The 16,307-nt window shown below is 42.6% G+C and overlaps 1 protein-coding gene across 1 annotated transcript in view; it reads right to left on the bottom strand.

Moving 5' to 3' along the window:
* The window catches only part of cryl1 (crystallin, lambda 1), a 37,364-nt gene extending 21,199 nt beyond the window's left edge, over positions 1–16,165 (bottom strand). Inside the window, exons 1-5 of the mRNA XM_064944269.1 lie at positions 16,016–16,165; positions 14,617–14,724; positions 10,598–10,724; positions 4,873–5,034; positions 3,697–3,891 (exon numbers count right to left, since the gene is read on the bottom strand). Coding sequence (XP_064800341.1) covers positions 3,697–3,891; positions 4,873–5,034; positions 10,598–10,724; positions 14,617–14,724; positions 16,016–16,056 — 633 coding nt within the window. The 5' untranslated portion in view covers positions 16,057–16,165. The remainder of the gene's footprint in view (positions 1–3,696; positions 3,892–4,872; positions 5,035–10,597; positions 10,725–14,616; positions 14,725–16,015) is intronic.
* Positions 16,166–16,307: the final 142 nt, after the last annotated feature.

Here is a 16,307-nt window from a genome sequence, read left to right as displayed (position 1 = left end):
GTGTTTCCCCAATCATCCCATTCGGTGTCCCAGGATAATGGGAGGGTACAGAGGAGGCTGTGAGGGCAGTGCCAGGCCTGGGACAGAGCCTGCTGTTCTCCACTCAGATTACTGCTCAACAGATACCTGTTGGCTTACCAGGGTGAAATCAAAGCTTGCACACAGATCTAGAGAGTAGAGGAGAACGGGGACAGGGTCGTCTTTGTTCTCTTCCTGCGGACCAACAACGGGGGGGGGGCAGTTGTGAAAAGGGGCCTTTCCTCTGCTGTAATCACCGGGAGCTACAGGCTGTCTTCTCAACCGCTCTGCTTTCCCACACTGGCTTGGACTCAAAGGCCATGTTCTGTGTGTCTGTCTATGTAATGTTAGTGACACTTCTCTTGAACTCTCCATTATTAAGCCTATATAAGACCATAACACTCAGCTTTCTGAACATTTTACAGCAATGACCAGGTAGGCCTATCTACTTATAAGATAAAATTATAACATATTAAGAATTTTTCTTTGGGGAGGGCACCTCTAGATACCAGGTAGTTACCACCTAAGTATAATTATTCTACGTAGGCTATGTGACTAGTACATTTCTATAGATGCCATATCATTTTCTATTAGTTACCAGGTAGCCCATCCCCTTGGTGTTAACAGTACAGTATAACAAGTTTCCAACTTCCTCTGTCTGAGTGCTTATGACGAAATGAGAGGACAAACCATGCAGAATAGACCAGATTCCTAAACTGTGACATCAGAGTGAGACGCAATCAGTGAGCTGTCATGCATGAGATGTGTGTATCTAGGTAAAGGCTATGTTGATGATGGCTTTACTCTCCGTTGTATCATGCTTAAGACATACCACACCTCGTCAGGGCGTATTGCTTAAGTATAGCACTATTCCTCCACAAAGGTTCCATACAACTTCTTTAACTGCCAGTCATGTTCAGTCAATACTGGGATACTAAACATTACCCCATATAAATCACTAGCTAGAGGACATGCTCTTCGGCCTAATGCAGAGTAGGTAATCTGGTGCACCTACATGGCCAGCCTTAACCAGAAGGAAGTACAAATCACTGCCTGCGCTGTTTTAGTAAGGAATGTCATAAAGACATGTGTCTGAATTTCTACAGGGCAGTGTAAAGACGTAAATATCTACACATAGATAGGACGTATAGGGCGTGGGGAATGGATGCAAGGTGAAGACGCTCAGTTCCCTGCACTGTTTCTCTGAACTAAGAACAACACCGGCATTCTCAGTAACAGACTCCATTGGATTTCCATTGGAACGTGACCACACCGCTTTGTTGAGTGGACTGACTGAGCTCACGAGAGCTGTGATTTTTCACTCTGCAGGCTCACTTAACCCATCTGGGTAACTCTTTTAAAGAAACTTCAGTGTTACACACTAATGCACATCCAAACTGAATGGAGTATGTCGGCCTGTTCTGATGGTCTGTGTGCATTCAACTGGGATGTAAACCCTGTTGTTGTATGCTTCAGGTCAAGGAAGACCATGGAAGTAGAAGAATTCTCCTCTGGGGTAGGGGTCCATTGACTCTTAACGGTCACAAAGATCAATGCTAATTGGAGTCGCCAAATGAGTGACAGTGACCTGACAAAGTGACTTCAGCACTCCTTACCATGTGATTCCGATCTTTGCTTTTTGTAACATACATCTGCAAGGATTTGTGCTTTCACTTCCCTTAAGAATGTGGAAATGATATTATTGGGAAACCTTAGCTCTCTTTCTGCTGATATGGATGACCAGGATAGGGAAGTGACACTGTCACCTCATGGAAAATCTTACAATTCAATGTTCACATCATACAGTCCAGGGTTCACATCAATAAATACTTCACAAAGACGCTACTGTAATAACCACAAGGAGATTACAGGAGGCCAACAGGAATGGAGAAAGTTTGTTGAACCAGGTGATGGCTGAAGCCTGCAGACATCGCTGCCCTCAAAGGCTTCATCTTCAATCTGTGCAACTCTCAACTCAACCACCGCCTTACCAAACCTAGGCACCCGTCACATCCTCATACACACACACACAACCACTCTGCTCTCTCGTTTTCTTATCATCTGCCCAGGCCAGCCAGTGGAAAAACAGTCATTGTGTCGGTGCCTGTGTTGACAGAGTAGAGATTAAGGCAAGCAGGGTGACTGACTGGTCACCTTGAAACGGTCTCTAGTTCTGTCCCGTCAATGGCCAGGCTTTTCACAAGGACACATCTTCCCCTTACTGTCCCCACACCCACCTATTAAGACAGTTTCCACAGCTTTCTCACTCTTGGCTCACTCTACCCACACAGTCCATTTGAGTGAAAATGAGAGGAGGTTGGTAGGCTATTGCATACCAAGACATAAACATAATCCATGACGCCTCGTTAACTGTACTGAGTGTAAAGGTTACATACAAACAGCTGTAGTTTTTGTAAAAATGTATATTTTGGCTGATTCCTAGCCTGCTCTTGTGGCAAAAGCAGCTCCTGCTGTAAGTGCTTCTCTTGTCCTGGATAGCTACTGTTTTTTTGACATGATAGCAGTACCCGAGCCGTGAGGGCTGGATGGGCCTGGGAGACCAGTTCAAACCGGTCCGGGAGCATCTGATACAGGTGTACTGTAACTGTACTGCAGAGACAAAGCGTACTGTGTCAGGCAGCTGAATGTGGGGAATCTATTGTAAATCTATCCCCCCCCCCCCCCAAAAAAAGACAGAAAAAACATTTTGTAATCAGGGGATTGTAAATGCTCCATTATATTTGTGTGCGGACAAAGACAGAGGGACTGTGGTTGATCTTCAGTCTGAGATAATAGAGCTGTCTGATTGACGTAAGCTCTAGATTGCTGCCATTAGCCCTTTTCGCTGTCAACACTGGGATGAGTGATGGGATTTCTTACACATTATCCTCCCTGCTGCCATGTGGCTGAGACAATTCATGTCTGAAGAGATGAACAGTGCAGCAGGGCAGAATACAGTGGTGTACCATTCAAGGCATTAGCCTCAGTATCAGGGTGGTACAGTGATATGACCTGTTGGGATTGTAAATAGAAAATCAAAGGGACATCGTTGGCTCTCCATACAGTAGGCCTGTTAAACCAGAGTGATTAAATGATGGGGATTCATCGTAATCCTGGACTAAAAAGCACTTTCAATAGATATTCTCCATTGAGTTTGTTTTTAGTCCAGGACTAGGCTTAATCTCAGATCTGAAAACCAGCCCTAAGTGTTCAGCTCTTTAAACAAGCACTAGGATATAAAACACATCGGGACGAATCTCGACTTGAGATGTGCACATGTAACTCAAACACATCTCCCAATGAAATCAATCAATCAATTAAGTTGAGTGCCTGTGTCTCCAGGAAGGATTCATCCCTTCACATCCTCCATCTGTGTGGTGGTATATAGAGCTGGAGGTCCATTTAGCCCCATTGTTACAGTGTTAGATAGACAGCTGGTAGACCTGAAGGCAGCTGACAGACACTTTCCCCTCCACTCCTATTTAAACACGACCATCAGCAGAACTACCGGTATTAAGGATCCAAAGTTCAAAGCTGCTAGGTCTGAGGGCCAGTGTCAACATCAGCCAAATCCACCTCCACTCATGATACATAAGCCCTTGGTTCTAAACTACCGAAGAGACCAATACAGTGATAAGAGAGGAGGGTATGTTGCACAGTATTCAGTCTGCCTCCCACCTTGACCAGCCTCCAGGACTCGGCGATGATGGCGTACTGCACACGGTTTAGGGCGAAGCCGTCAATCTCTTTCTTCAGCCTGACGGGAGCTTGGCCTACGGCAGTCATCAGGGCGTGGGTAGTGTCCATCACACCCGCCAACGTCTCTGGGTGTGGCACCAGCTCCACCAAACGCACGTAGTAGGGCGGGTTCACCTGTAGGGGGAGAAACCCGTCAGCTCAAAACAACAACAGAGAGAACATCTCCATATCAATAGACCATCTCGTCATTTCCTCTATTCCAGGGATCATCAACTAGATTCAGCTGCGGGCCGAAACATAATTATTACAAATAATTTGTAGACTGCAAATTGACTGCAAGATGCCCAAACAGAGTTGACTAAAATATAATAATTTCAAACCTTGCTTACATGTGTAAACAATCACGTCTCTTTATTATGCGTGGGAATACTTGGGAGCAGATTTCTTAAATTAAAATCACTTGGAGCTGATTTTCTGGGGGGGGGGGGGCAAATAAATCCAGATGATTAAAAATGTATAAAACATACGGTGGACATAGACTAGTACAGCTCCCTCACATCAGTGCAGATGAGGGAGAGGAGACAAGGGGAAGGAAACTAATATGTTGGACCGCATTACTCTGTAAGCCATTAAACCCACAGGGGCTATCGATGAGCAGGGATTATCTCACACATTGTCCTCTGTGAAGGCCTCTCTGATAGGAGTGGCACTGAGGTAAAACCATTGGGGGATTAGGCTACACATGCACGTACGCTCACTTTCCCAGGTAAAGCTGAACTCGTCTCTCTCCGGCCATAGAAGGACTGCACGTGTTTGTGTTTCAGCGTCAAGGTGATGATAAGGGTGGAATTTCTGTGGTTAGCCAGTTGTTAGGAGACTGGGGGAAGACTAGACAAGGACTGGAGTGCAATAAAATGTAGTGTTGTAACAGAAGGGTTAGAACGTGAAGGTTACAAATGCCACAACTGGAATGGATGGGTCATTCCCTTGTGCAAACATAAAAAGTTCTGGCTCGGACAGGGAGAAAGAGAGCTTGTGCAAATCTGAAATGGCATCCTGTTCCCTATGCTGTGCAGGGTTTTGGCCAAAAGTAGTGCCCTGTATAGGGTGCCATATTGGACTCAGCCTTGGTGTTTGTGGTAGCGCAGTACTGACCGGGTGAGATATAATGCAGCGCTTCCGGTTCTGGACCTGGGAGAAGATGTTGCTAGGCAACAGGCAGGAGGTGGAGCTACTGAGGATCACCCCCTCTCCCACATGACTCTCCACCACCTGGAAGACACTCCGCTTGGCCTCGATCTCCTCAAACACACACTCCTGTACACAGACACACACACGTTTGTTAAGCAGAGAAAATGTGACAGGAAAGTGAATACATTTAACAGATTTAAGGTCATCGCAGTGGGAACAGGGACATTCAGTGCAAAATTATGAACAAATATTAGGACATACAGAAATACAATGTAAAGACTGCTGAGAACAAACATGGTGTACTTTCAAATGAAACATTTTCTGCTGGGAAAATTGCATTGTTCTATTTCACACCCTTTTTATTTAGGTAAATTAAAAGGGGAAAACAACTTCTTTCCCAGCTCTGTCGTTAACTACACTATGACACATGATATGAGATTTCATGTCTTGAACACATAGTTAAGACATGTCAAGACATCTTCCTATAAGACTGCCTATTTGTTAAGACTGAAAGCCTTCAAACATGGGGTCGTGCCTTTAAATTACATTTCCCCTTTATTTTAACAGTAAGGGAAATGTCACAACTCCAATGATGGAAGGAATGGTGGTTTAGGAAATACCTCCCTCAGTACTCTCATGATCCTCGGTCACGAGAAGGTTGTGTATTGCAGTGTTTCAATACAAACATTATAACCATAGAAACCACACTGAAACAAACATATTTGACATGATAATATCATTGCTTCTTATAAATTAATACAGAACACTGCTTTTGCTTTATCCTGTTTAATTCATCACTCACCAATATGCACAGACAAGCGTATTGAAGGCCATGATGCTCCCTCCCCACGATGCTCTTTCACCAAACTAAACTAACCAGGTTAGATTAACTACATAATGGCTGCCGGTAATGTTCCCTCTAAACTCCCCCAGGACTGCCATGCAGAAAAATATCAGCCCGCGCAGAGAAGCACGAGATTCAACTTTCTAGAGTTTTCCCCCTTTGTTGACACTATCAACGTTTCCCTTTACTGTGGGAACTGTGATCGAATCAACGCAATATTATCCACTTTCAATGCAACATACCAAAACAAAACAAACTATTCAAGACTTAGTATTCCAAACTAATATGCAAGAGATTTTGTTCTAGGCAGAACGGATCAGAGTAGGATTCTATGCATTGACACACACGACTCAGTCCATACTCCACACAGACCGGTGTGGCATTACCAATCAGAGCTGCAGTAGGCCTATATGTAAATAGGCCATTGCCATAAATGGATTTCTTTGAACTGGACTGTGTTAACAGCATGAGCGGTAGTGAGTAGATGCGCTTGTTTTGAGATCAAAGTGAGAGCTGCATGACGCCACGTGAGCACATTTGTTCATAACCTTTGCTAGTTAGTGAGTTATTAGCCCAGTTATAGATAATTTGTAGTTAGCAATTGAGGAATGCAATGCTTCCTACAAGAGCACAAAACGTGTACATTTCTACACATCTTTGAAAGAGAGTTGGGTAAGAGCTTTTTAGTGCTGTATTTGGAATAGGCTAAGTTGCCAATAGGCAGAGGGGAGTAATTTATCTGAGTCTCTGTAAAAATGATATGGGAAATAATAATGCATTTTATTTTGGAAAGTGGTTTCTTGTATACAACAACAACCTTTTCCTTGTTGGAAGGACAAGTTCATAAACAGGTTCATGTCAAGCCAACATGGAATGTAGGCCTACACTGAACACCACACATGGCTGCTACTGTAGACTGAATGATAGAACAGCTATTTCCATTTTCAAAATGTAATGGGATGTATTTTCTCCATTGTTTTTACTGATAGGCCACTCTGGTAGGTCTACATGATGATCAAATAGTCACAGTAGCCTACTTGACCACTGTCTGAAACTAACTTAAAGCAGCTACAGCCTCTGGAATGCTGGAAGTTGCACAGAATTTATTTTCACAACATTCAAGTTTGTGCTCTGCAGACCTAAAATTTGCTCATTGCCGAAAAATATTTGAGGTGCAGGGATGTGTTGTGGGTCAATAATGTAAGGTGGCGGTAAGGTGTGTGTCAGTCACCCCTGCAACAGTTACTATATCTAACAGTAGAATAAATATTAACTTCATGACAAAGTTGCACGTCACCAGATGAAACTTGTGACGCTCGCTCACATAAAGAGACAAAAATCAACAATTACCAACTGAGGTGGGACACATTTTGCCTAAAAGGAGAAGATATTCTGGACATAAGTCATAAGTCTTATGTGGGAAAACAATTATAAAGCCTATTGATTCAGAATGAGTTTAGCATAAATGAAAAATAGTGACGCATGAGAGCATTAACTGTTCCGGACGACAGTGTGATCTCACTCTCCAAAGCCGATGTGAGTAAGACCTTTATACAGGTTAACATTCACAAGGCCGTGACGGATTAACAGGACTCGTACTCTTCACTGACATTTCAAGCAGACCACCATAGTCCCTGTGCCCAAGAACGAAAAGGTAACCTGTCTAAATGCATGCTTTTCCACCGATAAATCCACGATAATTGAGAATTTCTACGGCTGGCCATGCTTTCTACCTGGCTACCCCAACTCCGAGCCAACAGCTCCACACCCCCCGCAGCTACTTGCCCAAGCCTCCCCAGCTTCTCCTTCACCCAAATCCAGAAAGCAGATGTTCTGAAAGAGCTGCAAAACCTGGACCCGTACAAATCAGCTGGGTTAGACAATCTGGACCCTCTCTTTCTAAAATTATCGGCCGCCATGTTGCAACTCCTATTACCAGTCTGTTCAACCTCTCTTTCGTATCATCCGAGATCCCTAAAGATTGGAAAGCTGCTGCGGTCATCCCCCTCTTCAAAGGGGGTGACACTCTAGACCCAAACTGTTATAGACCTATATGCATCCTGCCCTGCCTTTCTGAAGTTTTCAAAAGCCAAGTTAATACACAGATCACTGACCATTTCGAATCCCACCATACCTTGTGCAATCCGTTTTCCGAGCTGGACACGGGTGCACCTCAGCCACGCTCTAGGTACTAAACGATATAATAACCCCCATTGATAAAAGACAGCATTGTGCAGTCGTCATCATCGACCTGGCCAAGGCTTTTGACTCTGTCAATCACCGTATTCTTATCGGCAGACTCAACAGCCTTGGTTTCTCAAATGACTGCCTCGCCTGGTTCACCAACTACTTCTCAGACATCAGAGAGATCAGTGTGTCAAATCGGAGGGCCTGTTGTCCGGACCTCTGGCAGTCTCTATGGGGGTGCCACAGGGTTCAATTCTCGGGTCGACTCTTTTCTCTGTATATATCAACGATGTCACTCTTGCTGCTGGTGATTCCCTGATCCACCGCAGACGACACCATTCTGTATACTTCTGGCCCTTCTTTGGACACTGTGTCAACTAACCTCCAAATGAGCTTCAATGCCATACAACACTCCTTCCGTGGCCTTCAACTGCTCTTAAACTCTAGTAAAACCAAATGAATGCTTTTCAACCGTTCGCAGCCTGCATCCGCCTACCATCACTACTCTGGACAGTTCTGACTTAGAATATGTGGACAACTACAAATACCTAGGTGTCTGGCTAGACTGTAAACGCTCCTTACAGACTCATATTAAACATCTCCAATCCAAAATTTCGCAACAAAGCCTCCTTCACACACGCCACCAAACATACCCTCGTAAAACTGACTATCCTAACAATCCGTGACTTTGGCGATGTCATTTACAAAATAGCTTCCAATACTCTTCTCAGCAAACTGGATGCAGTCTATCACAGGGCCATCCGTTTTGTCTGCAAAGTCCAATACCACCCACCACTGCGACCTGTATGCTCTAGTCAGCTAGCCCTCGCTACATATTGATCGCCAGACCCACTGGCTCCAGGTCATCTATAAGTATTTGCTAGGTAAAGCTCCGCCTTATCTCAGCTCACTGATCACGATAACAACACCCATCCGTAGCACGCGCTCCAGCAGGTGTATCTCACTGGTCATCCCCAAAGCCAAAACCTCCTTTGGCCGCCTTTCCTTCCAGTTCTCTGCTGCCAATGACTGGAACGAATTGCAAAAATCGCTGAAGCTGGAAAATTATATTTCCCTTGCTAACTTTAAACATAAGCTATCTGAGCAGCTAACCGATCGCTGCAGCTGTACATAACCCATCTGTAAATAGCCCACTCAATCTACCTACCTCATCCACATATTGTTTTTATTTACTTTTCTGCTCTTCGGCACACCAGTATTTCTACTTGCACATCATCTGCTCATCTATGACTCCAGTGTTAATTTGCTACTATGGCCTATTTATTGCCTTACCTCCTTACGCCATTTGCACACACTGTATATAGACTCTTTCTTCTATTGTGTTGACTGTACACTTGTTTATTCCATGTGTAACTCTGTTGTTGTTTGTGTCGCACTGCTTTGCTTTATCTTGGCCAGGTCGCAGATGTAAATGAGAACTTGTTCTCAACTAGCTTACCTGGTTCAATACAGGTAAAATAAAAAATTAACATAAAAAAAAGATCACCCCGTAGCCTTGAAAGGCTGGTCATGGCTCACATCAACACCATCATCCCAGACACCCTGGACCCACTCCAACAGATCCACAGATGACACAATTGATATTGACCTCCACACTGCCCTCTCCCACCTGAGGAAGAGGAACACCTACGTGAGAATGCTGTTCATTGACTATAGCTCAGCATTCAACACCATTGTGCCCTTCAAGCTCATCACTAAGCTCAGTACCCTACGACCCTGGGACTACCTCCCTCTGGAATTGGATCCTGGACTTGTGCTGAGGGTAGGCAACACCACATCCATGACGCTGACCCTCAAGACAGGGGCCTCTCAGGGGTGCATGCTTAGTCCCCTCCTGCTGGTACTGTTTATTATCTGTTCTCTTGCCTAGTCACTTCCTCCCTACCTATATGTACATATCTCAAATATGTCACTCACTGACAGTCACTCAATTAGCCCATGTAAGTTCAAATGTTTTAGATTGGTAAATTAGTCTAGTTAGTCTAGACAGCTATCTGGACTTGTAGTCATGGCCAAATTACCGACTGGGCACATATTAAGATGGCATAAGTCATGGAAAATTGTGTAGAATTGCAGGAAATTAGCTTTTAAAACTGCAAAGAATTATCCCCACCCAATGGCAAAATGTTTAGAATTGCAGGAAATTAGCTGTAAAACTGCAAAGAATTATCCCCACCCAATGGCAAAATGTTTAGAATTGCAGGAAATTAGCTGTAAAACAGCAACAACAACAAAAAGTTTGGTGAAGCAAACATATTTGTTTACCTTTTGTTAATAAAATCATTTTTCTGCTAACAGATCCCTCTGTACGTATTAAATTATAGTTTTAATCCTGGCTCGGAGTAAATGTGTAGCGGCTAATTGTATTGCTAATAGGCTATGTGTTTGTAGATCGACTGAGGTGAATGAAGCTACAGCAACAAATGTGATAATGGCTAGGGTAATTTTTGCTTGTTTTTGCTGTTCTACAAATGGTATTTTTGAGTTTTTAAATTGAATAGAAATGCAGTAAATGAGATGTTACTTTCTTAAACCCCCCACCCCAAAATAATCCCTGGCTACTGCCCTGTGCACCCTAGGTAAGTGTTATTGCTATTTTTCTCATAGATGATACTCATACCAGTCATTCTAATGTACCTGGACGAAGAAGGCTCCCTCTAGTGCCTGGCAGAGGTCATTGTGGCTGCTCAGTAGGGCTAGCTGCTCTGAGGCACTTCGATCCCCCCTCAGCATGCGCTCTTCCTGCAGATCTTCAAGCTGTTTCCTAGGCCAGCAGAGAGAGGGAGAAGGGGTTAATAAACATACACGCAAGCAAGTGTGCACACATACACACATAAATCCCAAAAGCTTTTTCAATAACCCATAACTACACAGAAAACTCAGTGACCTGTGGAATATGAAGTGCCACCTTAGTACATAATGAATATACTGTGAGACTTAATGTTGACAGCTTGGTTTTCCAGCCAATACCAAATGCAATGGTGCATTCCCTATGCTATGGTTTCTCAGGCTTTGAATAGTGATCAAATCTCTCAATGATCAGGCATCTGTTTTTCAAAGTGAATTAAATGAATACCTTTTTATGTAAATAATATATCTTCCTGGTATCTCTATGGTGAGGCCTGTGGTATGAGGAACTAAATGTGTGTTGTTTCAGTGTTGTGTGAAAGCTTGTTTAAAAGGTAACCAGAAAGCAAGACACAGGTAACCTTCAAAATAAAGAAAACACTTGAATAAATGAGAGACACAAAATATATTGTTAGCAGGTGCTTACACAGGTGTGGTTTCTGAGTTAATTAAACAATTAACATCCCATCATGCATAGGTTCATGTATAAAATGGCCAGTTGCCCATTATTTTGGCTACCATGACTAGAAGAACAGATCTCAGTAGCTAGGTTTCCATCCAGTTGGCGAAAGATTTACATGTAAACTGCAGGACCACACAACAGGACTCCAAGCTTACTTCGATATAATGGTTATTATATTAATATTTTCGCTTCCACCAACATGTCGCATAATATATCTTATTGAGACAAAAAGATCCCACCTTGTCTAGCATGTTTTGTTTTGTGGACATTTGGAAAGTTTACCAACAAACGTTTTAATTATGTCATTACATTTTTTATATCTGACATATGCTTTACATTGGATGGAATCCCGGTTAGTGACTTAGAAATAGAGGTCTCAAAGGAGCATATGGGGTTTAAAGGGTGTGTGTGTGTGTGTGTGTGTGTCTGTGTCTAACAAAACACCAAATCATTAACAAAACACCAAATCATGGAATTTCTTGTTGAAGAATGGTGTTGCATCCCTCCAATAGAGTTCCAGACACTTGTAGAATCTATGCCAAGGCACATTGAAGCTGTTCTGGTGGCTTGTGGTGGCCCAAAACCCTATTAAGATATTTAAAGTAGAATTGACATCATTTTAACTACTTTTCAGGTATGAAACAAACAGACAATCATAATATCAATCAAAAATATCAAAATCCCACTTTATGCTACAATAACAACTTTAAAGGAGGTTTTAAAAATAGGTTTTATTTGACTCAACATTCCATGATATACAGTAAGGCATTGTTGGCAGAATAGATAGATGCAGTTCAATGCATGATTCACATAATTTGCCAATACACTTCTTGGTAGGCCAAAACTATTTTGCTATCAGGTTGTAAATTACAGCTGGCCTGGTACATTATTTGCTGCCTCCATTTGAGATGCACTGTTTCAATATTTGGGACAAAAACTGGCAAATGTAACTAAGGCTGGGAGTGTCAATACAATCAAACTAGCAAGGACAATGATCACAAGTCACGTGGCTAATAGGCTAGCGTATCTATTTATGTAGCAATCTAAAAACATTGAGCCTAGCATTAACTAGATAGCTGTTAGGAGGATGTCATGTCATTGGAGGAGTGGGTGAGTGACTGAATTTCCTCCCCCTCATATAGTTTTTCAGTGGCTACACAGATAGAACAATGAGAGATATTCCACCAGGTGTATAAATGTGAAGCATCCGCTTGGCGTTTCCAATCACTACCAAATATGTTAGTGAGAGAAAGCCCAGTGGCCGGCAGTGGGAGAAGATGAAACTAGATGGATTTTGGCCGAAATTCTGCACATTTTCTCAGTGATGAAACATTTGATCTCAACAGTTTTCTGTAACCAAAACTAGAATCTGTTATGAACAGAGTAGACAAAGTTTTGTAGACTTTACCCTTTACCAAATTAAATTGCATTGTTTAGAAGGAGTGCAAAGGTGAACTGAGTTATTGCACATGTACAATTCACAGAGTAGGCATTCCCTGGCGGAAATATGCAAATGTTTGCTAGAAATAGGATCTTGCTAGCTTGAGCTTGGCTCTGCCCACTTCCTTGCTAGTTCTGCCCACTATGACTAATTTGTTCCCATTGGAAACGACAGGCTGTGGTCTATCTTGGGTTAGTTATAAAAATCTTTGCTACACAGCTAGAGATGTAGGTGTCATTTGGTTAGCTGGCAAGAAATGTGAATTGCTTTGTTAGCTATCTCCAGATAACATGTAAACAGCCTAGCCAGCTCTGCTAGGCTGAGTAAAATGGTCAGAGTGAGGTGTTCTCTCATTTGTGTCTGGAAGTAGCTAGCTAATAAGCTAGCCAATTTTAGCTAGTTAGCTGGGGTGCTTGGTTGGGATAAGCATGCATTGGCAGGCAAGCTGTAGAAGGACGAGTAGGCTACTATTCCCCATCGTGCAATTTTGACGGCCAACTAGCTGAAAAAGTTTTAGAGGGTTTATCTAATGTTCCCTCGTTAGATTTGAGCTAATAACGCTCTAGTTAGCATTAGTTGTTGATCTTGTTTATGTGCATAACTGAGGGAGAGAGAGCCTACCTGTTCATGGTTGTTTGATCAATAGGACTGTTCCCAAATGTAAGAGGACTCCCGTGGTGTTTACATATTTGCAGAAATCCATTCAGGTGCATTTTGTGACTTTCGGCGAATGCGTTCTAATGATCTAAAGTCGCACTGTTGTTACTGCCTGTAAACACTCAGTCCAGTTCAAAGTGAATGATGGCTGCCCGATACGCAAATAAGTAGGATTTGAGTCACTTCAAACTGCAAATGTGAACAAGGCTTTAATACTAGTGTTTCCTTCATTTTGGCAGTTACCTGTAAAAAACAAAAGATCAAGAATGCCCCCTACAGTCCAATAAGGTTTATTTATTTTAACCAATGTGCAGTTGAGCAAATCTCATTATACATTTCAAAACAGCATGGTATATAGAGCAAGGTTTCCAAACACACTCCTCTGGGACCACCAGATGTTTGACATATGTTTTGGGAAGTACTGGTATAGAGACTTGAAGCAAATAAGACATACAATGGCCCAGTTAGGCTATACGGTAGCAAATAGCTATTTATTCAACTAGCAGGTAGTTTGGGATATTTTTAGAGGCCAACCTCAAAGTGTCTGTATGATGCTGGATGTGAAACCCTTCTAAATGAATCATAACAGGAGATATCTGGACTAGGCTAGTAGTCCTCTCCCTACAAAATGGGGTGTTAACCCCAATGTCGTGGCTAAATTACCAACCTGGCCCCATTCCATCATGGCCACTTAATCATGTCCCTCATTCCTAATTAGCATATATCACTCCTCACCTCAACACCTAATAGCTGATGTGCAGTGCGCATTCTGGCAGAAAAATGGTTGCCGTATTGGTGGTGGATGAAGTGTGTTTCCCCCTTACTATGTAAAGCGCTTTGAGTACCTCAGTTGGTAGAAATAATATTATCCAGTCCACGATTCATTATTATTACAAATGTCACTAAGAACCTTTTCCCATCTTCCAGAGCCTTGAGCTCAAAATACACTGGGTTAAAGTTAAATTCTTTACATATAATAGAAACACCACAGAGGAGAGGACCATGTTCACCTAAAGCGGTGTGTCACCTCCTAATGTTCAACTAATCATAATTTGTCAATTTTTTCAACAATGTACACTCTATGGTTGTTGATGGGTTTATAAAGTTAAAAGGATTCACTGATCATGCTGTTTTGGTGTGTCTTCGGTGTGAGTGCAAAAGAAGACTGAGGGGTATTTTGGTCATGCATATTATGTATGAGTCATGAGATATTTTTGGTAATGTTTTGCCTTGTTTTCCAGGACTCACCTGACCTCCTGGATGGCCCTGGCAGCCTGGCCTGGCTGGTTGTCATAGATCTTCACTCTGTAGCCCCCACTTATAAACACCATTGCCCAGGAGCGCCCAATCAGCCCACTGAAATACACAGAACAACAGAGCCAACATTTATCAATCAATCAATCTTGTCTGTCGCCAGAGTGAAATTTGGATTGCCCTGGAATGGCTGCATGCTTTTTATGAGAAATTAAATCCCTAATGACCAAATAGACCAGTATGGCTCAGATGTTAGAGCATGGCGCTTGCAACACCAGGGTGGTGGGTTTGATTCCCTCTGGGGCCACCCATTGCACTATGTAAATTGCTTTGGATAAAAGCACCTGCTAAATTGTAAATGTATGACTAAATTATTATAACATGATATATATATATATATATATATATTGTAACGACCCTGGCTTTATAAGCGCGGAAATCGACTCTGCGGCACAGTCGATAGCGCGCCGGACCTCGGGCTCGAAGGTTCGAGACCTGCTCCCTGCTGTTTCATTACATTGGTGTCAGAAGCGATCGGATCTTGCATCCACAACTGTGCATGTGCTTGGCCGGTGAGCGCGTTCCTGTAAGACGTAGAGTCGCAAGCTACCGCGAGGACCCGCTCTTTGAAAGGACGGAGTAGTGTAACGATCCTGGCTTTATAAGCGCGGAAATCGACTCCTGCTGCACAGTCGATTAGTGCGCCGGACCTCGGGCTCGAAGGTCGAGAGTTCGAGACCTGCTCCCTGCTGTTTCATTACAATAGCATATAATAGGAGTGATCCTCGATTTGGCTTAAATTCCCCCAAAAAAGGGTGGTAAGGTTCAACAATGACAGAGCAGACATTTTTTGTGCCCTCAACATCATTCAGGATTGTCCAAAAACGGTATCTAGAGGAGGCAGGAATAAGAAAGCAAAGGCAAATAAAAGTGATGCCTGTTCTTGAAAGAAACCGTCGCCACCATCAAAATAGCCATATGATGACCATATACGTTTGGAACAACTATTTGTACTAGATTCTACATTTTCATCTAGACAAAAAATACATTTGAATTCAGATAACATCACATGATTTGCCTATAGCTACGAACACAACATCCTGACCTGATATGACAAATTCAGTTGAGTTACGTTATAGGCTAGAAAACACAGAGGCTATTCTCTCGTCTTGACACATGCACAACAAATATGAATACAATATGTAACAACAAATGTTCAGTGTCATGAAAATGAACTAATTTCTTTACTTAGAGAAGTTTAGTTAATGATCAGTTGACCCTACTCAGCTCGAAGTTCACATGCATAAGCACACAACGTTAGCTAGCTAACGTTAGTTGTTGGAGCAAGATTTTTATGACAGAAAAACTCGTGAAATGTGAGGCTTCTGCTCACCTGCCAATAACGGTAATGGTCTTCCCCTCAGAGGAACTCATTTTGCAGTTTTGATTAGCAGTAAGTTATTGCACCATTGAAAACAATAACTGTTTTTCCAAGAATACTCTGCCTGCAAATCCTGCAACGCCCCTACTAGTCACATGATTGTACGGTGCCCTAAAATGTTACAAATAAAACGAGCGAAGAAAATTAATCATATGAAAATGTACATTCACCGATTTGCATTATTTTATTAATCATGTGGTGATGGTCTTGTTTAGCTATAACGTTACTTTTTACATTCTAAGCT

Source organism: Oncorhynchus masou, chromosome 29 (assembly GCF_036934945.1).
Source record: "Oncorhynchus masou masou isolate Uvic2021 chromosome 29, UVic_Omas_1.1, whole genome shotgun sequence".
Taxonomy (NCBI): domain Eukaryota; kingdom Metazoa; phylum Chordata; class Actinopteri; order Salmoniformes; family Salmonidae; genus Oncorhynchus; species Oncorhynchus masou.
Note: the sequence above shows the minus strand (reverse complement) of the source record. Positions and strands in the feature narration are given on the sequence as shown.